The sequence below is a fragment of the Zychaea mexicana genome (genome assembly GCF_025766255.1).
Source record: "Zychaea mexicana strain RSA 1403 chromosome Unknown BDB00scaffold_126, whole genome shotgun sequence".
NCBI lineage: Eukaryota > Fungi > Mucoromycota > Mucoromycetes > Mucorales > Lichtheimiaceae > Zychaea > Zychaea mexicana.
The window spans coordinates 26850-46929 of NW_026516789.1; the positions used below are offsets into that span (position 1 = coordinate 26850).

The following is a 20080-nucleotide window of genomic DNA, read 5'->3' on the forward strand; positions in this document are numbered from 1 at the left end:
TCCAAAAGAAGGAAATGAAATGCGGATTTCGTCGTGACCGATGCAGAAATTTGGGGGTGGGGGGGGGGAAGTGAGAGGAGGGGACATCGCCATAAAGAATTAGACGGTTCGACTACCGATAGAAACAACCGAATCAAACCTTTTCGTTCCTTGTTTACGTCAGGCACAAACACCTGCGCCATACACCAATCGACCATACCACTGGTCATTATAATCAAGACGGGGATCGTCGCTCTTTGGTTTCTTCTTTTTGATGGGTGCGATGTCAGCTATGATGTTAAGGAGCGCCTCCCCCAATTCTCCTATTTTTGTTTCTTTCTTTCTCTTCTTTCTCTAGAATATAAAATTCCAATCATTGTCACTTCTTTTATCGTCATTTCCTCTTTCTCTCCAAACCAACAACAACCAGCAACAGCTTCACGATGCTCCTTTCTCTTCCGAACGAGTTGCTTATCTGCATCCTTAAATACCTCAGTGATGACAACCACATGGATTTAGTTTCAACGGCAAGGTAATTTGAAAATGGCGTACTTTAGATATAGCTTTTCTAGCTATTGTCTCAATCTAAACTAGTATGATGTGATTTACTCATTCTTTCTTCCTGCAGCACTTGTCGTCGGCTAAATGCACTCGCTTCTGACCGGAGCATCTGGTCAGGACCTGTGAATGTCATCCTTGATCGGTCGTCACACGACTACACAAAGACCCTTGCCATGACACTGGCACGACGTAGCACCGAAACATTTCACACCACCTGTGTCACCATGGCTATAGAACAGACACCGTCTGCTTCAGCCATTGAGCTGTTGAAGAATCTATTCGAGCGGCAGCAGAAGAAGGACGAGCATGATTTGACAGACATCAATATCTATGTACCGTCTGCCATGCATATGCCAGTACTAGAAAATGCCCTGCTATGCTACGAAGGATTGACACGAAGCATTACTCTCCGCGACGCTGCCAATCATAATGGTGATAACGGCGACCAAGACGGTCAAGACACCAGCAGCGAAGACAACAATCATGCTGATAATTGTTTCGCAGCCCTTCCGCCATGCCTTGGATCATCTGTCCGCGAATGGCTTACGAGATCACGACAAACCTTGACAAAAATCGATTTGCCTTCATGTCCGCTTGACTGGCTGCCAAGTGACTTGCCACAGCTCGAGTCCCTGACGATCTTGGCTGCAGCAAGTCTAAATGCACACCAATTACGACAGGCACTTCCTCGTCTCAAGCACCTTACAATCCACCTCGAGCACGCTGACCACTTCTCCTTTGTCAGGCCCCTCTTGACCAACAAACTGCTATACCCCTGGATCGAGTCGTTGGAAGTTATCTGCCGCGACGACTTGAAGCTCTCGCTGGATCAAAACGAGCTCACTGAGTGCCTAATGACAATCAAAGGCCTCTCCAGGGTCAATGCGGGCTGGGACATGGTTGCGGTCGATGCACTCTGACGCAACAGCTGCTGCTTTTTATTTATTTACCAGTTACTGCATGTTTTTCTTCTTTTTAAACGCATACGCATTTGAAGGACACACACATAGCACTCACATTAATTACTTAATGCGCCAAGTGCGTAGCATGTATATATGCCTGTATCTGTGTAGAGGTTGTGGATGTGTTTGGCCGTCCACATGTCCATATACATTCAGTTGGGCCGAGTTCCCTTTTCCCTCACCATGCTCCCTTTCAACACTTACTCCAGGTGCAACCGCTGCCCACAATCACTAATTTTCTTCTCTACCGCGTCCCACTCCCCCTCACCTAACACTCCCACTGAAACCTTATCCTTATTATCCCATCATGACATGGTCCACTCTTGTATTTAGCACAACAACATCAATTAGCATTATTTTAATAAAGTGAAATGTTTCTGCCCAGCAGAAAATGTTATTACGTATAACCCATTAATCATGCAACATAAACAGAATAACGTAGAAAGAGTAAAGAATTTCAAACATGCAGGCTCTTTCTCTTTCTCTCTGAGTATGAGCTTAAGGGCTTAACTAGTTGTAAAGAAAATATATGTGTATATACAAAAGTAGTGGTGGCTGGCTTGTTTCTGCTTTTTAAGACTTGCATTGTTCGTGGCAAAAAGAAGATTCAAAACATCCACGAACTGCCCAAGAGACTTCTTCGAGAACCCCCATCACTGATTTGGCTTTGGGTGATAGTGTTAACAACAGTCCTCTTTTGCTGTTCCTGCAGCTCTTCTTGTCGTGGTCGTTGTGTTCGACTGGCATTCATGATATTGTTGCTAGTCTGGGATTGAATCGCACTGCGTTCGTTCAGACCTCTGCCACCTCCTCGTTCTTCTTGATCGTCATCTTCGCCGCCTTGTATTAGATCTTCTTCTGCGAGTCTAGGAAACGATACGTATTCCGTTTGGAATTTCGACGACTCGTCAAACATGCATTCTTGTTGCATATGGTTATGGTTATGATGGTGAACCAATACACCGCTATCCAGTGGTTCAATTCTATTATGTATCATTTTCCGTGATCGTGGACCTGACATTGTGGATTGCGTAGGAATTGGTAGAATGGCATTGATTATATCCGCCCACAACTCGGTCCACAAGTTGTTGCCGTGGAACGACAAGCGGGATTCATGCTGACCGTGGATAATGGGCGCCATATCAACGAGAAGGGTGAGGAGGTAGAAGAAGAAGAAGTCTGAGTAAGAGGAGCAAAGTAGGAAGCAAGGAAGGTAGGAAGAAGAGAAGGATATTAAAGGGAAGCCGAGCAAGAAACTAATTATATAAAAGAAAATAAATAAATAAAAAAAAGGGAACAACGTAGAGCAGAATAGAGTGTAAACTGGGATGGCTCTTTCTCTCTGTTGCTGGACTGGGCTCTCGGACCCCATCATTAGAGCATTTCCCTCTCGCTCCACTCTTCTTCCCCCTTTGTAACCCCAGGGTGATTTCAAAGACATGGCACGCAAAGGTTCTGGGATAGATCGATAGAAGCCTTCCATACTCTCAGAAAAAGAAAAAGCCCTTAAACCCAACTACAACTCCTTCCCTGACGGAGAATACACGTTTCTTTGCGAAAACAGAGCACCAACACAGATACTTTCCAATGGCGTACATGCTTCAGTTCCAATATCTGGAATGCCCACAAAACAGACCATAACCTTTCCCTCCCTCCCTCCCTCCCTCCCTCCCTCCCCCACACACCACACCATGAACCCCATCCTCCCGTCTCCTATTCTTCGGGAGAATATCAATCGTCGTCTAAAGCCGCTTTTTTTGTGATATCGTCATTGCTTCTAAAAAAAGTGCGTTGTATTTGTTGTTGTAGTTTGGCTTGTAGATCCTTGCTGCTGCTACTGCTCATATTATTGCTGTTGTGTGTATACGCTAATAATAATTACGATGAGCGACCTTCATAGAACTTGTCTAAGAACGTAGTTGGCTTTGGTGTTGCTTCTTCCTCTGCAAAGTAACGGTAGATATGCGTTTGCTGCTTCCACACGTTGATGGTTTCTTGATATTCCATTTGGCCCTTCGAGATCAACACATCACGGATTTGGAGATCTTTGACATGACGGTTTTTTTCGAATTCTTCACGAATCTTGGCACGCAAAGCGGCGGTGGGGATATCCAATTCGTGCAGTTTCTGGATTTCGGGGACCTTTATTTTTCGTGTACATAACGTTTAGGAGTTGTTGTAGTGGTGGTAATGGTGATAGTGTTGGTTTAGAAAGTATAAATGATTAGCTTTTCTGAGCATCCTATTTCATTACTCCCCATACATAGCATCCCCCGTAGAATAACTCTTTGGCCAACTCTTTCTAAATCTCCTTAATCGTGGTTGTACCCGCCCCACACCCGCGTTGTGCTCTTTCTTTTCTTCCAGTTCAGTTGCCAAGAGCTTTGAGGAAAAGTTTGCGCGTACGTGCGTGTGTGTGTGTGTGTGTGTCAGGGTGGGGTTCTCGGGTGGCTCAATTAGGAGAAAAAGAGAAACTCAAAAAAAGAGAGACACGCCTCCCTTTTATCATTATCCAACAATCAACTAGGCCTCTCTCCCCAACGCACCTCCTCACAATTTTTCAAATTTTACTGAAAAGTCATGCCGAGCCTTACCGATTTCTGAAACTTTCTGTAGAGAGAAAGAGCGCGTCGAGTAGCCTCAGCTGCCGTTTTAGACGAACGGGTGGTTTCTGCGAATGCGGAGACACCAAAGACTGCTGCCATTTTGTATGTAGTTGCAAAGAGGTTTTATTATTGTTGCCCCGTTTAATTTTTGAGCAAGCCAGATTTGAGCAGGCGACGTCAGTCTCGCGGCGGGCTAGACCCAGCCAATCAGGATTGTTCTGGCTGTGCTTTTCCCAAAACCTTGATCTCTTCCCGAAATCTTTCTCTCTAACAAGGCTTATAAGTTGACTCCATGCTTCTTATAAGGCTTTATTCCGTGTATATCGGAGAGAAGGGGGGATTAGCTAAGTGCTGCTAATTTTAATGAGAGCGAGAGTGTTGACAAAGACTTGTATATAAGAATGATATCTTAGGACTATCGGTAGCACAACCTTTGACCAAATCCGGGATCTGTAGCCTATTATTGCTTCTTGAATAGATAAGAAGCCTTTTGACGGAATCAGAAGGGAAGATACATACCCCTCGCTTTTTTCTCAAAGCTAACGACGATGAATTATGTTGCTGGAGTGTTTCTTTAAGCTTCAAGTTTTACCCATAGTCTACACCGTTGCATTCGTTATTTTGTTTGGGAAGTGCTTAATTTTAAAGTGTGAAGGGCCCGGAAGTATCTACTGGTTTTTTCCAAATTGTGTGCGCCAAGTAGGAATAAGTTTGCGCCAATCAAAAATAAAGGGCAAACAAAAAAAAGATACAGAAAATACACGCAGATGATGCTGAGGGAGTAGACCTATTGCTTCCACACCACCCACTTGATGAATGCTGAGCGACTGAAGGGACGTAGCCTCCAATTCTCCACATTCACCCACAGATAAACTACGCAGATGATGCTGAGTGAGTAGACCTATTGCTTCCACACTACCCACTCGCAGAATGAATGCTGAGCGACTGAAGGGACGTAGCCTCCAATTTTCCACATCCACCCACGCCAAGAAAAAATCATGCAAAGAAAGAAAAGAACACTGGTAAAAAACGGCGTGTGTTAAACGTTTAAAAATGGCTGACTAGTATTCAACTGGTATTCACTGAAAACACAAACGAATATTCAACTGATATTCGACGTTGAATATTCGCGATATTCAACTAATATTCAACCAGTGAATATCTGCTGACACTGCAAAAAATAAGGTATATCAATAAGGTATCAAATTTTGGTAACTCAGATATCATAATAACGGATCTCAACAAGGTATTAATAAGGTATCAACATTTTTTTGATACTCCTAGTATCATTAGGGTATCATTAGGGTATCATTACTTGATATCCACTCAATTTTTTTTTAAATAGTCAGCGCACTAGTAAAAGACAAACACTCAGTGCGAAAAAAGCAATCTCCTTAATGTTCACGGGTGTACTCTCAAACCTTCAGAGCTCTTTTCAAAATCGACCAGCAACATCAACACTTTATATGATGATTAATCTGAAACCACAAACCGCCACTATGTTTTAGTAGTTAAATGTACAGCAAGAGTATTTTTAAGCATCGCATTTCAAAATGTAAAGCGCTTTTTAAGATAAAGTAAAAAGAAGTAGTAATTTTCATCAAAAATGATGGCAATGTCGTCTGCTCGGACCTTCCCTTCCTAATCCACAAGGTATATATACTACGATTGTGGATACGGTTTTTGTATACGTTAATGGTCATGATATTGACATTTGAGGTATCATAATGTTATTGCTAGTACCAAATTAAAAAAAATCGGGATCCGGTCCACATAAATTATTAGATCTGAAGACGATGAGCAATTAAAAACACTCTTTCTTTCCGTTTTATGTTTCCTTCTGATTCTACTTCCTGCTTGCATTTACTCTTGATTTGCGGCCGTCATTTTTTTAAAGGTAAAGCAAATTCGTTGTAGTGTGTTCTTATTAAGTGATATACTATTAATGCCTTTGTCCATGACCGCATTGACTCACTCTTATATGAACGTTTATTAAGCAGTGTCAAACTAACTTGAATTTTTACGTTCAATACTTGTGGGCATCTCTCTCACTTCGTATGAAGTATCTTTATGCTCTGGTGAGCCATTTCCTTTCATCACGGTTTGCTGCTTTATATGCTTATTTTGTTGCTAAAAACTACTTGAAGCGCACATGTTGCTAACTCCCATGCTCGGCTTCCTTCCGTAGAGTTGCGTAACATAGATAGAGATTACGCGTCTCTCGGTGCAAGCTGCAAGGTATCCCTTGCTTACTACTTCCATACCACCACTGCTTGACTGTCTGTCGGTAATCCCCGTTCAATTGGTAAGCGTGCTTGTATCGTCTTGCTCTATCATACTATAATATTCTAAATTCTGACTGTCACTTAATTACTCAATACTTCGGTAATTATAAAGATCTGTTACCACTAACGACCACAAATTGTAAGATGGCCTTTCATTTATGCTCTGCTTTTTTCACTATATATAACTGATTGCCATTATCTTATAGTATCGCTTTTCACTATTGCCCATCATCTATCAAGCTCCATTTGAATCTTGCTGTCTAGTATTCTAACCATTATATTTTTATTTCAAGTTGTTATATTAATATGGCGGTAAGTAAAACATGAGAAGTAGTGTATTTATAGATCGCATGGAATCATATAGTATGCAGTATATAGTATGCATCCCCTTTATTCTTCCCGGTTGCGTTTGAAATTAATTGGAGGTGGTGGCTGAGCGGGATGAAAGAGTTGATTGCATGTGGATTTGAATGTTAGGATCTCTACTTGTTGCTTTACCTTACTACTGGATTTCTTTCCTTTCTTTGCATGATTTTTTCTTGGAGTGGGTGGATGTGGAAAATTGGAGGCTACGTCCCTCCAGTCACTCAGCATTCATTCTGCGAGTAGGTGGTGTGGAAGCAATAGGTCTACTCACTCAGCATCATCTGCGTAGTTTATCTGTGGGTGAATGTGGAAAATTGGAGGCTACGTCCCTTCAGTCACTCAGCATTCATCAAGTGGATGGTGTGGAAGCAATAGGTCTACTCACTCAGCATCATCTGCGTGTATTTTCTGTATCTTTTGGTTTGTTTTTCTCTGTCTTTATCTTTAAATGGCTGTATCCTAGTTTTTGTGATTAATACTCTTCTTTTTTCATTTTCTACTCAGAGGTCACGATTTATCATGTATTTGTTAGTCTGATTTTTTTGTTAGGTTTGAATAGTGCTTTCCCATACCCCTTTAGATTAGTTATATATAATGTACTCTCATATACAATTTTATTGTTTATTTTACATCAAACATAATTAAGCCTGTATATTGTCTACTACTATCATTATTGCCACTACATGTTATCCTAATAATAGAAAATGAATCGATTAAATAGATATGCAAAGTATCAATGAGAAAAAAAAAGGTTTAAGGCAGTCGATCAATACGTTTCTGAATATGCATAGCACACGGCGCAACGTTTACGTTACAATATCTGAAATAAAAATAAAAAACAAAAATTAGAAATACATGTTGAATGAGTAAATGCCAGTAGAAGATTAGAAATAATAATGTGCTTTTTGTGATGAAAGGTAGTGTGTTGGTGATAAAAATTCTATATTACATTTTGGAAATTTCCGTACTGGTTTACGTGCCTTCATACTGATTTTCTCGTGCCAAGTAGAAATTACTGCGTGAAAGTATTTGAGCTCTGCTTATCTATTTTTATAACTCGAACAAAGTGGTTAGAAGAATTCTGGTCGAAGGTGAGGCTTACTGTTCTTGAGTTAGTATTTTATATAATAGGTGTTCGAAGTGACAAATTGAGTGAGAAAGATCAATTGACCTCGAGAATAACGGAAGGCATTAAACGAGTAACTAAGGATTACTGTGTTGGATGGAGTAATTATTCGAAGTCATTTATTGATGCTTGCCTACAAAATAAAAGTCTTATAGGAATCTGTTGTATTTCCTTTGTTGTTAATAAAATAAAAGTTGATACGCAAAACTGCAAAATGGCTGGCGCAAATATATTCCCCAGACAACCCTACTTGGCGCAAATAATTTGGAAAAAACCAGTATGTATGATAGCTTGCCCATGTAGTCAAAATAAAATGTACACGCATTAACCTCCCTAATTTTCACTTGACTTGCTCATACCACTTTCCAGTCGAACCAAAAACTTTCTCAGTTGTAGTAATAATACATGGTTCCAAACACTATATTTCAAAAAAAGTTAGTGAATACATATCATTTAAGCGCAACGTAACATACAGTAAATGTTGCGGCTGTAGATATAGGTATGTAGAAACGCTTAATATACTACTTATTTAACATAGCAATGTAGCTCTTTTAGGAGTGGAATACAATGATGATACTATTACTCTTTTTTCCCTAAAAATTTGGATCGGTTTTACAGTAAGCAAATGCTAACGACGAGAGCTGGCTCAACATCTAGTAAAAAGAGTAGATACTCCTGCTGATGGTGTTTAGACGGTATGGCAAAAAATCGGTAGTCCTACAGAGAAACATTGTGCATGCTGCCAGTGCCAACAGCTGACAGATGATCTTTCGAAGACTGTTTTCTCCAAATGAGGAACTAGTGCTTGTAATTACAACCAATGTACAACTTTACTTGCTAACCCACGGATATTGAACAAGCTTGGTCAATAAAGAGAAAAGTCTATGATGGTTCTTCTTTCTCTGATCCACACGTCAATGCAATCATTTTCCCCTCTATAAAACATAGTGAGTTATTCCTGGTTGTTGATACGTAGCATCACTGTAAAGTAATATGTTGTTACTTTTGCTTTTTGCGATAAGAAAAGAAGCTCTCCGTGCTCCTGGGTAAAAAAGATCAACTTAATAAGTTTCCGACATGCCAGCTTTTTCGTATACACACGCTTTGAAACCTTGGAACTGAAGCTCGTTCTTTTTCTTTTGTCTCTTTATTCCATTCTGTTCTCTCGTTCTTTCTTTAAGCTATTTGACTACTACAACTACTCTTTTTTGTCCATCCGTTCGTTTTATATTTTCTTCCATCCTTATGACCAAGGAGCTGTGTAATGCTTCAGATCCACCTTGCAATCCGCAAAAAAGTCCCGCCGCATCGATTTCATCAGCTTCAATATTATTGAATCAACAACAACAACAACAGCAGCAGCGTATCTCAACAACGACAGCAACGATAAATGAACCATCAACAACAGTATCTACGCCAGTATCAGCTCCAGCGCCCGCTCCAACTCCATTAGCGTATCAGGCACAGGCCGATCCATCTTTAGATTCTTTGGATGCTAAAACTGCAAGTAACATTTCGCTAGCGACAACACTATCGTCCGATGATGGGGATTCGTTTGTTACCACTCGCAATGGGCTATCATCCTCATCATCTATGTCTCTGGGCACCTTGTATCATCAAGCCAGATACAGCTCGCTGTCTTTGGTCAGCGAAGATTTGGTGCAACAACGCATGAGACAACGCAAAGCTGAAATTTCTGCAGCAACAGCTGCTGTGGTGGCTGCTGCAAAGGCGGCAAAGAAGCATACGGCCGCTTCTGTTGCCTCGTCCTCTCCTCCTCGTTCCACCATAAAGAACAGTAAAATAACTTCCGAACATCAGTCGTCACCAAGAACAGGAGCAGCAAAAGCACTTGGAAGAGATTTGATCCATCGTGTCGACACTCGTATCATTCACGCAATTATCGACCGTATCCTGTCATTTGAAAACAATGACAAATCTCGTCATGGTGATAGCAACAATGATGATTACCAAGGAAACAGCCATAATGAAGACGACGCCAAAACTGATGTGATCGTATCGCCTCTCGCTCCGAATTCGCTTACGTCTCCTTTAGCAGATGACGTTTTTCTTAAACGTGCTGTGGAGGAAAAGGATCAAGAAGGCTCTTACCAGCCTTCTCTTGAACCCAATTATCAAGGCACTGATTCGGAGAAGCCGACCACAACGTTGGCCGAGCGACACTTGCGCAGGCGTCAAGGTGCGATCCAAGAATTGCTGGACACCGAAGTCAGCTATTGCAAAGATTTGAACTCACTTGTCAACGTGAGTTTTCAACTCATTCCTCCAGGATTATCTTAAATATAGAAACCCATCTTTCTTGTCGTTGCTGTTGCTGATTCTATGGGTGGGGTGGATTGTAGCACTTTTTTCGCGGCATTGCTGATATCAACAGTGTTCCGGATCGTTTCAAAGAAGGACTCTTTCGCAATTGCAGTCAAATTTTGACATTTCAAACGCAGTTTTCAGAGACGTTGGTATCGGCCATCCAGAGTGAACATTGCCAGGACGATCAAATTGATCAGCGTTTGATGCGCATTGCTCGTCAGTTCTGCATTTGGGTACGTGTTTGTCACGAAAGAAGAACTTTTTTAGGCCAGTTTTACTAACTATTATGCAAATTTATAGGCTGAGAAATTTGATGTGTACATCGATTACTGCATTTATCAAGACAAGGCAACCGACGTCCACAAGGAGCTGATGTCAAACAACATGGCGTATCAACAAACGCTTGACAAACTCAACAAATTTAAAAGATCCACAGATGAAATGAACGGTCGGCGTATGTTCGAAGATTATATGATTATGGTAATAAAAATTTAGCTTCTTGTGGTGCCGAAATAGAGTTTTCAAATTAAACCGCTACCTTTTTTTCTTTAGCCTGTCCAACGACTTTTGAAATACAAACTGATACTAGAGTCGATGAGCAAAACTGTTCCCTCAGACTCTGCTGAACATGAGTCGCTGATGATGGCGTTGAACGTTATGCACGAGGTCGCCTTGCGGCTTAACTCTGAGAAATCACGCATGGAGGCTCGACGCAAAACTAAGCTTTTCCTGAACCGGCTGGATACGGATTGGGTGAATGTATGATTAAAATATCAGCACATATAGTCAAATGCTAAAGTGAAGGTGTGTGTATATGGGTTATATAGGCTGCTTCTAGACGCTTTTACGGTGTTCTTGGATCATGCGTATTGATTGGCACATTGGATATTCGGATATTATCCGAAGGTACCAAAGTAAAACGCTTTGGATGTGCACTATTCAACTCGTACATGATTATCGCCAAAGGAAAACGACACGATCGATATGAGCCACGCCATTGGTTTCCCCTGCGCACTTTTGAGGTGCGAGAACTTCCAAACGAGCAGCGTACGTTTAACCACAGAACTATCACGTTTTCAGTACTTGACTACTAGTATAATTATCTGACTCTGCAACCCTAGCCAGTCTTCCGCATTCTTGGCTGTTATTTAGTGAAACCCGATCTATTGAATTTGGCGCTATGTGTGAGACAGAAAAGCAAATTTGGCTGGACAAACTGAGAGGTGCCGTAAAAAAATCCAAAGACGAGTACGAAGAAAGCCAGACATCCAGCAGTGCCGTTGAAGAACTGTTCGTGTCATCGTTCAACTTGTCGTCAAGCGCCAGCAACAATAACAGCAACATTACTGTGGCAACAGGAGGATCAGCAGTGCCACAACCAGGCTCAGTACATTCATATGGATCGACATCGTGTACAAGCCTTAGCAGTTTCTTTTCGCGATCAGAACTTCAAGTTCACAGCGGAAGCAATGTAGCATTAGATAGTAGCAACAACAACAGACCTGACACACCAAGGACAACATATTCGGTTGATACGATTGATGATGGCAATAGCGAATCACCAACACATTCATCTGCACAAAGCAGCAACGTGAATTCACCTGGAATGCGCTCGCAGGCGAGCATCAGCGATTTTTGCGACTTTGTCACCAATACTGTGGCCGATTTCCGTTCACAACGACGCTATCAACAATACAGCCTACGCTCAATCAATATTGACAACAAGTTTGAAGATGTGTGCACAACGCCCATCTTAACTGCCCGCTCACAAGCTAAAAATGATCGCTCGAGCGGTATGGAACAATGGAAGAGAAAGAGCCGTATGGGCAAATCGGCCTCAATGCTTGCATTTACCAGTATCAAGGGACTCGAAGACGAGTACCATCCTCCTGCTCATCATCCTCACCATCATTCTCAACCGCATCATCCGCATTCCAAAGGACCTATGCCAACAGCAACCATGTCATCGCCACAGGATATATTCAGAAGCGCTGTGCACCGCAAAGCATCGTTACCCAGTCGACTCCGCATTTCTGAGCCTATCACGATGAATCATGATACCTTTCCTCGTCGACCACCATCCACTCACAGTATGCATTCATCCGTAACAGCAACGACGGCATCAGCACGCGAAACGCCATCGCAGCAGCAACATCCACCACTGGGAGCTAGCGGATCAGTAAATACCGAAAGCATGATTTTTAGACTATCGCGCCGTGGATCACTTAACAGCAGCAACGCGAATGAGAGCACGACGAGTTTCCAATCAAGAAGTAATGCTGGCGTCAAGATGCAAGTCGCAAGCAATGATCCTGCCGCACGATTACCACCTCAAGCCACACCGGGTCTGCCACGCTCACTGAGCGCAGCTACTATGGGACTTGCTAGAACATCATCTCGTTTTTTCGGTCGCATGGTGGAAAAGTTGGGTACTATAGGAACCCCACGACGAACCAGACGGAATCCCGCAAATACTGACTTGAGATTGACACAAAGTGATGCCCCTTATACTCCTTTGGCTACCTCTTCAGTGCCAGGATATACAGCAGATTCATCACAAAAACAGGCGAGAAAGGTACAGCGAACATTTGAGAATCTTTCCATTCGATCTTTAACTGACTTAGATCTGTAGACAAAACGACAGCTTTCAAAGAAACCACCCCCGCTTATTATACCTGAATCATCTGCTCACAGAACAAATAGCATAACGAGAAAGGGGCGATCAACGGAAAGACAGCTACAAAAGTAGATGGTTATTTGCATCGCTTGTTTGATAGTTATATTGGATAACAGTGTTGGCAATACCACAAACATGATAATTTTAGAAAACTTTATTATTACTGAATCCTGTTACATACACCATGAAAAATTTGTTGGTTCATTAAATACATGAGTATATTGCATTTCTTGACTTTTTTCATAAGATATTTTCACATATACGGTACCTTAAAAACAAGATACAGATTTTACCTGCAGAGAATGTCACTGGTAGGAAGAAGTATATCAGCAGTAATGCAAGGCTGATCACTTAGTGTCTTCAGGGGAAGCAGAGGTGGAAGGAAACGGGGTGCAACTATTACTGCTAGCTGCATAAGATGACCAATCAAAACTATTTTATAGAAACAATCAAATTGCTATCATTGCATATAGAGGTCTCGAAGAAACATAGCATAAACAACATCTTTTTTTCTTTTTTTTTGCTTACTTCCTCTCGCCCCATCCATAATGTATATCCCTTATCCAACAGTGACCAACGTTGTCCTTGGTGTTTTGGCTCTATTTGGTTGCGCTCTTGTAATTATACGAGAGTCAAGGCCGGAAACGCGCATGGCATACTCAAAATTCGCACCACAAAATATGTCATCGATGAAGGTATATACACAAGCATTACTTTATTGTACTATTCTAAGTATCAGATGTTTTTGCTCATGTAATCACACATAAGCAGATACCATCTAGGATCGGAATGCTGTTGATTTACTCGCCATCAGCTATCATATCACTGCTTGCCGTATTGTCGTTAGCTCATCATCAACACACGGGTTGGGTCGCATGGTTGAGTTTATTACACTATCTCAAAAGGGTTTATGTAAGTATCATTTTACATTTTCGTTTTGACTTTTTGTTAAAGAATCCACTTTTTGTATTGCTTATCCTCAACATCCAACAGGAAGTCACTTTTGTTCATAGATACTCTGGATATTCTTTGACAAGAGACGCTTGTCTAATTTCTACGGCGTATATAGGGATGACAAGCATCTTTCTTTATCTTGCAGCTCAGGTGCCGTCTACAGATGTTGATAAACACCAAGTACGTTTGGGTTCCGTGATGTTTCTCGTGGGTGAGTGTACGAACTTTTACCACCATAGTATCTTGTCAAACTTAAGAACAAAAGGTGATACGACGTACAAGGTAAGAAGCATCATTATAAATGAGGCTGCTATGGGCATTACATGGATAAATAGAAAGGCTGTCGGTTTCATTCTTTATCACATCACACACACTAACCCAAAATATCAATGTGTAATTTTTTAGATTCCGGAGCATGGATTGTTTAGTTTTACATGGTGTCCCCACTATGTAAGTAATAACCCAAGTTTTTCCCTTTATTCAGGCCACTACCTTTGCGCTATATCACTGCCTGGAGCAATCTAATAACTCGTATTTTTCAAACAGCTTGGTGAAATTACATCGCTTGCAGGTTTAGCGATCGTGACTCAAAACATTCTGTCACTGCCATTTGAAGTTGCAGTTATTGTCTACCTCAGTATGCGAGCAATTAATACCAAGCAATGGTACGAAAGTAGATTCCCTGCTGCTGCACCCAGGGCAGCCTTGATCCCAGGAATCTTTTAAAAAAGGCTCATTTTAGAGATATAGCAATAAAAATTACAATGATGAGGAACGGAAAAGGTGGGAAAACAGATGTATATAGTGTGAAGATTATAAAGGAAGAAGAAAGAAAGAAAGATGTGATGGTTAGAGTGGGAGTGCAATATGTACGTGAGTAGGATTAGATTAGAGTTGGATGTAGGTAGAGATGCATGCATTTTTTTTTGGAAAGTGATCTGGGTTATTGTATATGTGTCAAAACGGATAGTCGGTTAGCTTTTTACTCGGATGGTGGTCGACGGCGAATGCTTTTTCTATTACTACTGCTGCTGCCACTACTCACAGAGGCAGTAACAGAGGAGCCAATTGCTGCTGCTACTGCTGCCGTGATACCAATGGTTGTGTAGGATATCTTTTGTGGAGCCGCAATGACCGAAGCAAGTGACCGTCGCAGCACATGCTCAACAGGACCGCGCAGGAAAATGTAGAAAATGACCCAGTAGATGGCTCCTTTGTAAGCAAACGATAGACGGAAGATACGTCGCGTCAGCCTGATGAATCTATGTTCAATCCGCTGCAGCTGCATCCGCACAGGCGCAAGCGCATAAGCGGATTGTGGAACATCAGGTGGTAACAAATGTGGAAAATGCGGGGTATGCTGTTCTCGGTGCAGCTCAACAAGTTCTTCTCCTTCCTCCTCCAAGAGCATATACGTCTTTTCGTCTTGCTGCTGCAGCTCCTGTTGCTCCTGTTCATGTTGTAGCAAATTTAATCGATCGACAAGTGCAAAGCCGTTGATACCCATGGATGGTGGTGCGCTGCTTGTAGTGAAATGAAACGTTGACCTTGGTGGTTGATGATGCGAAGTGTGTGCTCCCCCTCCTCGTCCACCGATAAATGATGTTAAGAACGCTGCGCCCATGTGAAGTCCGGTCCAGGAGTAGAAAGTGTTATTGCTTTGACCGGTGGCTGGCACGGGAAGCCATAGCGACCGTGGCAATTCGAGTGGTGGTGGCGGTGGCGGTACCTGCGGAGGATGTGCTGACACTGGTGTTGCAAAGCCCGGGGTGGCATAGGCACTGACAAAACCAGAGGATGATGTATCGGTCACAAACGTATCGTTCGCGTCATAGAATTCAACAGAAGAAAATGAGGTGCTTCGTGACAGGCGTGTTGATGCGGCAGCTTCGGGTCGTTCGAGGGGTTCTTCGAAAGTGTAGGGTGGTACGCCCTCTTGGACCTCCTTTTCGTCGACGATAGGTACAACCTGATCTTCTTCTTCTTCCGTGGCACCCATCCCATACTTTTGTAGCACTGAGTCAGTTTCGAATGTCCATTCAAAATCGTCTTCGCCGCCCAATTCTATGAAAGTGTTCATTGTTAGCAACACCGTCTTGAAAAATAGCCATATGCCCTTTGTGCTCCTTCACGTTACCGGTCAACAAATTCTCTCTGGGGACAATTTCTAGAACCTCCTGAGCTGTAGGAAAGCTTATCCGGCTCCGTGCTTCGTCACTCAGCAAATATTTAACCATTTGCCAAATTCCCTGATACATCCATCCAAAGTTCATCACATAGATCGACCCAATGAATCCAGGAAATCGTTTATCCATCAACTCCATCATGGTTTTCACCAATTGTGCGTCCTACATGACATCATTGCATAAGCACCTCATTGTTTTATACGCATATACCGACAGAGCAGTCTAGAATCACTTACAATTGGAATAAACGGAGCCTTTCCAATATCAATGATAACTGCCATCTGAGACACAAGAGCACAAGACTTGGAGTCATTGTTGTTCCTTCGATTATTCCATGTGGTATCCAGCATGACCTTACGGACCATCTCCATCACAAGACACGCATAAGGTCGTATGAAATCCGTAAGACTCTTTGACTTGTCATGAAACTGCGGAAAATGGCGCATGCGCACTACGGCAACAGGTCGGCCCAACTTGTCCTGCTTGTGGAAGAACGCAAATCCTCCGTCATAGAATTCACTAGCAACTGACTCATACGTCATACGTGCGACACCATGTTCTTGTCGCCACCGTATAGTATCCAAGAGTCGTTCGTGTGCTGTTGTCTCGTCAAACCCGCTTTCTCGAAGATATCGAAACACCGTTACTATAATAACGGACCAGTAAATATAGCTTGTCAGTTACATGTACGTTGGACCGCCAGCATTCTTCCAAAAAGATAGCAATATTTCTAATTTTAGTGTTACCGTCGTCATTAAGATACGTTTTGGCATCGTGTAGATCGACAGGCGAGAAACTAAGCAACTCGACGTCTCGGCTTAATCGCTCGGCTAATCGACGTATATCCTCTTGGTGTTGCGTATACTGTGATTCGAGTAGAACGGCTTTTTCTTGCAAGATCTTTAGCATGAGCAGCTGCCAAAGTTACAATGTGTGGTAGTGTAAATGCTGGAAGAGGTGGGTGGGGAGGGGGGAGGTGGAATATCGAGTTTTGTCAACCAACAAGATTTAAAATGAATGGGACAGCCCCATATTTGGAACGACGACGGAATAAATTGAAGCCGCATTCTAACAACAAACATGTTGGTACTACCATACATGCAGAAAGTGCATTTAACACATAGCATATTGCGCACTTTGTCGGAAGGAGCAATCAACGGATTTCATCTCGCATAATTCACCCGGGTAAGTTTTCAATGATTGCTGTATCAAACATACAGATAAAGGCGTTATTATTGGCTTTTATCCACGCTACTGACACCAATAATCATAATGATGTGCTTTTGGAATGAGTAGCCCCTACATCACACATTTCTCGCCATTTGTTAGCCTAAACTTATAGGCAAAGGAGTAAAACTACCTCCCAACATGAGTAAATATTACATATTCACTTTCTTACCTGAAAGCTACAGGTAAACTGTAATGATGTATACAGTAGAGCCATTGCTTGTATTAACTCGGATGTAGTCGTCATTCCTGTGACAGTGTAAAGGCTTGAGAACAATCATAGAGCAATCCTTTGGAGTGCTGTCTGGTTCAAGAGCTTCCAGAGATACCGAATCAATGTCGAGCATTGGTTTGATCATACAAACCTTTGCACTTGTAATTTACCATTTTTTATAAGCTTAGGCGGGAAGTAAAGCGCACTTGCACCGTAGATGTGACCACCCTGTTGACCTCTATCAAGTATTAAGACGTGAACTATATTCTAGATTAAGATTTTCAAATATGCTTTCGTACGAGTGACCAGTTTTGAAGAATTGCGATCGCTTCAAGTCCTGATGTATACCTCTTCTGTCGTTGCCATCAACACAATGACTTGGTTTTTACATAATAGACACGTTCTGCTGCCAATCTACAGTATCGGGTCCACATAGAAGCCACAAAATCAAACAAGTATTTCGACAAAAAGTATCTTTCAAGAAATAGACAATCAAAAGCCAATATCTTCAACATAAAAACACGATCCTACTATGACTAGTCTCTCTTATTCCTGAACCTCATCACATTGTTGTGAATTGAGATGTCTTGGTTGAGTAAGTCGAAAGACGACGTTCATGATATAACATTTGCATTAATCAAGTTGCTACGCCTTTTAGTCCTTTGACGTAGAATAGTGCATTTTTGCTGGGTTCCTGAAATCGCTTTTGCGCCTTTCCCACACAGCAGCATTAAGAACCCAGCATTTCCTAGTACTTTATCAAATTCTTTCCCTCCTTTGTCATGACGCTCGAGAAAGATACACTACATGTCGTCATTCGTCTGCCATTTAAGCGACCTCCGGATTTCGTTGAGCCACCACCTGTATGTTATGCGTGCGCGCCTGCAACTTTGTTTCATCTCCCTTATTCTCACAAAAGTCGACGATTTCACTTTCGGGTTCTTAGATTCTTTGGACGGACGACATGGAGCAACAGTTACGACAATATATGAGCCAAAAGCATACAGACTGTAAGAAGCCCAACTTTATGTCCAAAAGTGACTGTAACTAGCCTAACCTTAATTCTCGACGTCCCTTGTAACCTTTGGGATAACTCACAGGGAACCATATCGCTGAACAGCTGCGTGTGCCAACTTCGTATCTTATTCGTCATGCAGCATTTATTTATGAAACTCAGCTTCTCGGAATCAAGCAGTTCCGTTTCCTAAACGAAGTAGGAAAAACACCACCCCCTCTTCCTTCGTCGTCTACAAGTAGTAGTAGTCATCATCGTCGTAACGTCTCATCGCAAAGTAGACCGTCGAGTCGACGACAAAGTAAGCAGCTTTGATTCTTCTAGTAATGGGAGGGTCTGCAAAGAAAGAGAAGGCGGGAAGCTCATGAACTTCTTTCTTTTTTGGCGTATCCTATTATGTGTGATAGCAACAACTTCAACAACACCAACATCAACGATCCATCAGCTACAGCAGTTCCAGCAGCTACAAATTCAGCAGCAGCAACAACAACAACAACAACAACAACAACTGCAGCAGCAGCATGATACGTTTATGATAGACAAGGGTAAATCTCCAGTTGATTCAATGCAGCTATCCACTATTTCCAATATCGCACCGCGTAACGTTCTGCCCACAAACGATAAATCAGCCGTCGTCGAAGGATCACTATACACAAGCTTTGCGAGTCAGAAGAGTAGCCGGACATATTACTCTCCGCAACAATCGATGGGTCCATCCGACAGTGACAGAGAGAAAGAGGAGGGAGGTGAAGAGGAGGAGGAGGATGAAGGAGGAGAAATCATATCAGAACAATTCCACAATTTGCAAATAGAGGAAGAGCCTGCATTTCTGCCAGTAAGAATACAGGCATCGTCGTCTTCATCATCGCCATCTATTCGTCCGCGTGAGCAACGACGATTGGTGTTTTCGACAATTTCCTCCCGCTCAAGAGCCAATCGTAAAGCGTCCTCATCCAGTAGCCGTGCGGACGAGTCGACGGGGTCATCATTAGGTAACCAAGAAAAAAGAAAGGTGGGGGGGATTATATGTACTGCTAGCTCATTACTTTTGAAAAAAAAAAGATTTATCAGACTCGTCTATTACACAATCTGCCTTGGAAGATGCAATCATGTCCAAGTTTAACCACGGCTCGAAAATGTAGGCTGGATTTGTTGTACTCAACGACAGGTAGTACATTTGAATGGATACTCAACATGCTATCTACGACTCATAGGTCCTCGCTGGCACTGTCAAGGAAATATGGAGCACCTGCCGATCCCGGCAAATCAAATGACTCTTAGAAATAAACATGGAGCGTATTATACTAAAGAACATTGCATGTATAACGTATATGGGAGTCTCGTGTGTGGTTTTGAGTCTTTTGATAGCCGGTATATATGTGTGTGTGTGTGTGTGCAGTGGTTACCTTTTTGAGAGCGACGATATAGAAAGCATTGAAACTTGACACGGTATTCTGTCAAAATTTCTGGCGTTCAGAAACTCTGTTCCGTATAGCGCAGCATGCAGTAGCACAGAAAATAGCATTAATGACAGTCGTCTAGCAGCACATTTCTTGGGGTGAGGCTTTGAATATACACGTCGCCTATAATTGAA

The 20080-nt window shown here is 42.2% G+C and overlaps 7 protein-coding genes across 7 annotated transcripts; 4 read left to right on the forward strand and 3 right to left on the reverse strand.

Moving 5' to 3' along the window:
* Positions 1 to 488: 488 nt before the first annotated feature.
* Positions 489 to 1836, forward strand: BDB00DRAFT_942748 (uncharacterized protein; the record flags this gene model as incomplete). The annotated part of the gene is made up of 2 exons (XM_053129413.1): positions 489 to 511; positions 608 to 1836. The coding sequence occupies 2 exons, from the start codon at positions 489 to 491 to the stop codon at positions 1458 to 1460; spliced, it is 876 nt and encodes a 291-aa protein (XP_052974019.1). The 3' UTR covers positions 1461 to 1836.
* A 1-nt stretch (position 1837) lies between these two features.
* Positions 1838 to 3149, reverse strand: BDB00DRAFT_851799 (uncharacterized protein). The gene has a single exon (XM_053125535.1). The coding sequence runs from the start codon at positions 2983 to 2985 to the stop codon at positions 2110 to 2112; it is 876 nt and encodes a 291-aa protein (XP_052974020.1). The 5' UTR covers positions 2986 to 3149; the 3' UTR covers positions 1838 to 2109.
* Positions 3150 to 3181: 32 nt separating this feature from the next.
* Positions 3182 to 4236, reverse strand: BDB00DRAFT_851800 (uncharacterized protein). The gene is made up of 2 exons (XM_053125536.1): positions 4097 to 4236; positions 3182 to 3644 (listed from the first exon to the last, which is right to left on the reverse strand). Exons 1-2 carry the CDS (start codon positions 4205 to 4207, stop codon positions 3381 to 3383), a joined length of 375 nt encoding a protein of 124 aa, XP_052974021.1. The 5' UTR covers positions 4208 to 4236; the 3' UTR covers positions 3182 to 3380.
* Positions 4237 to 9242: 5006 nt separating this feature from the next.
* BDB00DRAFT_942750 (uncharacterized protein) lies at positions 9243 to 13105 on the forward strand. Its single transcript, XM_053129414.1, has 8 exons — positions 9243 to 10150; positions 10249 to 10446; positions 10514 to 10693; positions 10766 to 10972; positions 11000 to 11017; positions 11041 to 11260; positions 11335 to 12788; positions 12846 to 13105. The coding sequence occupies exons 1-8, from the start codon at positions 9479 to 9481 to the stop codon at positions 12960 to 12962; spliced, it is 3066 nt and encodes a 1021-aa protein (XP_052974022.1). The 5' UTR covers positions 9243 to 9478; the 3' UTR covers positions 12963 to 13105.
* Positions 13106 to 13880: 775 nt separating this feature from the next.
* Positions 13881 to 14294, forward strand: BDB00DRAFT_746472 (uncharacterized protein; the record flags this gene model as incomplete). Its single annotated transcript, XM_053118551.1, has 2 exons — positions 13881 to 14126; positions 14250 to 14294. Coding segments are annotated over 2 exons (291 nt in total), but the record flags the coding sequence as incomplete, so codon positions are not given.
* Positions 14295 to 14826: 532 nt separating this feature from the next.
* On the reverse strand, positions 14827 to 17644 carry BDB00DRAFT_792412 (uncharacterized protein; the record flags this gene model as incomplete). Its single annotated transcript, XM_053121114.1, has 6 exons — positions 14827 to 15908; positions 15982 to 16192; positions 16267 to 16676; positions 16777 to 16945; positions 17430 to 17447; positions 17642 to 17644. The coding sequence occupies 6 exons, from the start codon at positions 17642 to 17644 to the stop codon at positions 14827 to 14829; spliced, it is 1893 nt and encodes a 630-aa protein (XP_052974024.1).
* A 481-nt stretch (positions 17645 to 18125) lies between these two features.
* BDB00DRAFT_851827 (uncharacterized protein) lies at positions 18126 to 19796 on the forward strand. Its single transcript, XM_053125537.1, has 6 exons — positions 18126 to 18334; positions 18418 to 18481; positions 18572 to 18787; positions 18894 to 19478; positions 19549 to 19624; positions 19701 to 19796. The coding sequence occupies exons 1-6, from the start codon at positions 18254 to 18256 to the stop codon at positions 19765 to 19767; spliced, it is 1089 nt and encodes a 362-aa protein (XP_052974025.1). The 5' UTR covers positions 18126 to 18253; the 3' UTR covers positions 19768 to 19796.
* Positions 19797 to 20080: the final 284 nt, after the last annotated feature.

Coding starts and splice junctions, on each gene's coding strand:
- BDB00DRAFT_851827 (XM_053125537.1), top strand. CDS start 18,254: ATGACGCTCGAGAAAGATACACTACATGTCGTCATTCGTCTGCCATTT. Junction 18,788..18,893: donor ACCGTCGAGTCGACGACAAA/GTAAGCAGCTTT, acceptor TATGTGTGATAG/CAACAACTTCAACAACACCA. Junction 19,625..19,700: donor TTTAACCACGGCTCGAAAAT/GTAGGCTGGATT, acceptor TACGACTCATAG/GTCCTCGCTGGCACTGTCAA.
- BDB00DRAFT_942750 (XM_053129414.1), top strand. CDS start 9,479: ATGTCTCTGGGCACCTTGTATCATCAAGCCAGATACAGCTCGCTGTCT. Junction 10,151..10,248: donor ATTTGAACTCACTTGTCAAC/GTGAGTTTTCAA, acceptor GGTGGATTGTAG/CACTTTTTTCGCGGCATTGC. Junction 12,789..12,845: donor CACAAAAACAGGCGAGAAAG/GTACAGCGAACA, acceptor TTAGATCTGTAG/ACAAAACGACAGCTTTCAAA.
- BDB00DRAFT_851800 (XM_053125536.1), bottom strand. CDS start 4,207: ATGGCAGCAGTCTTTGGTGTCTCCGCATTCGCAGAAACCACCCGTTCG. Junction 3,645..4,096: donor ACAGAAAGTTTCAGAAATCG/GTAAGGCTCGGC, acceptor CGAAAAATAAAG/GTCCCCGAAATCCAGAAACT.
- BDB00DRAFT_851799 (XM_053125535.1), bottom strand. CDS start 2,985: ATGGAAGGCTTCTATCGATCTATCCCAGAACCTTTGCGTGCCATGTCT.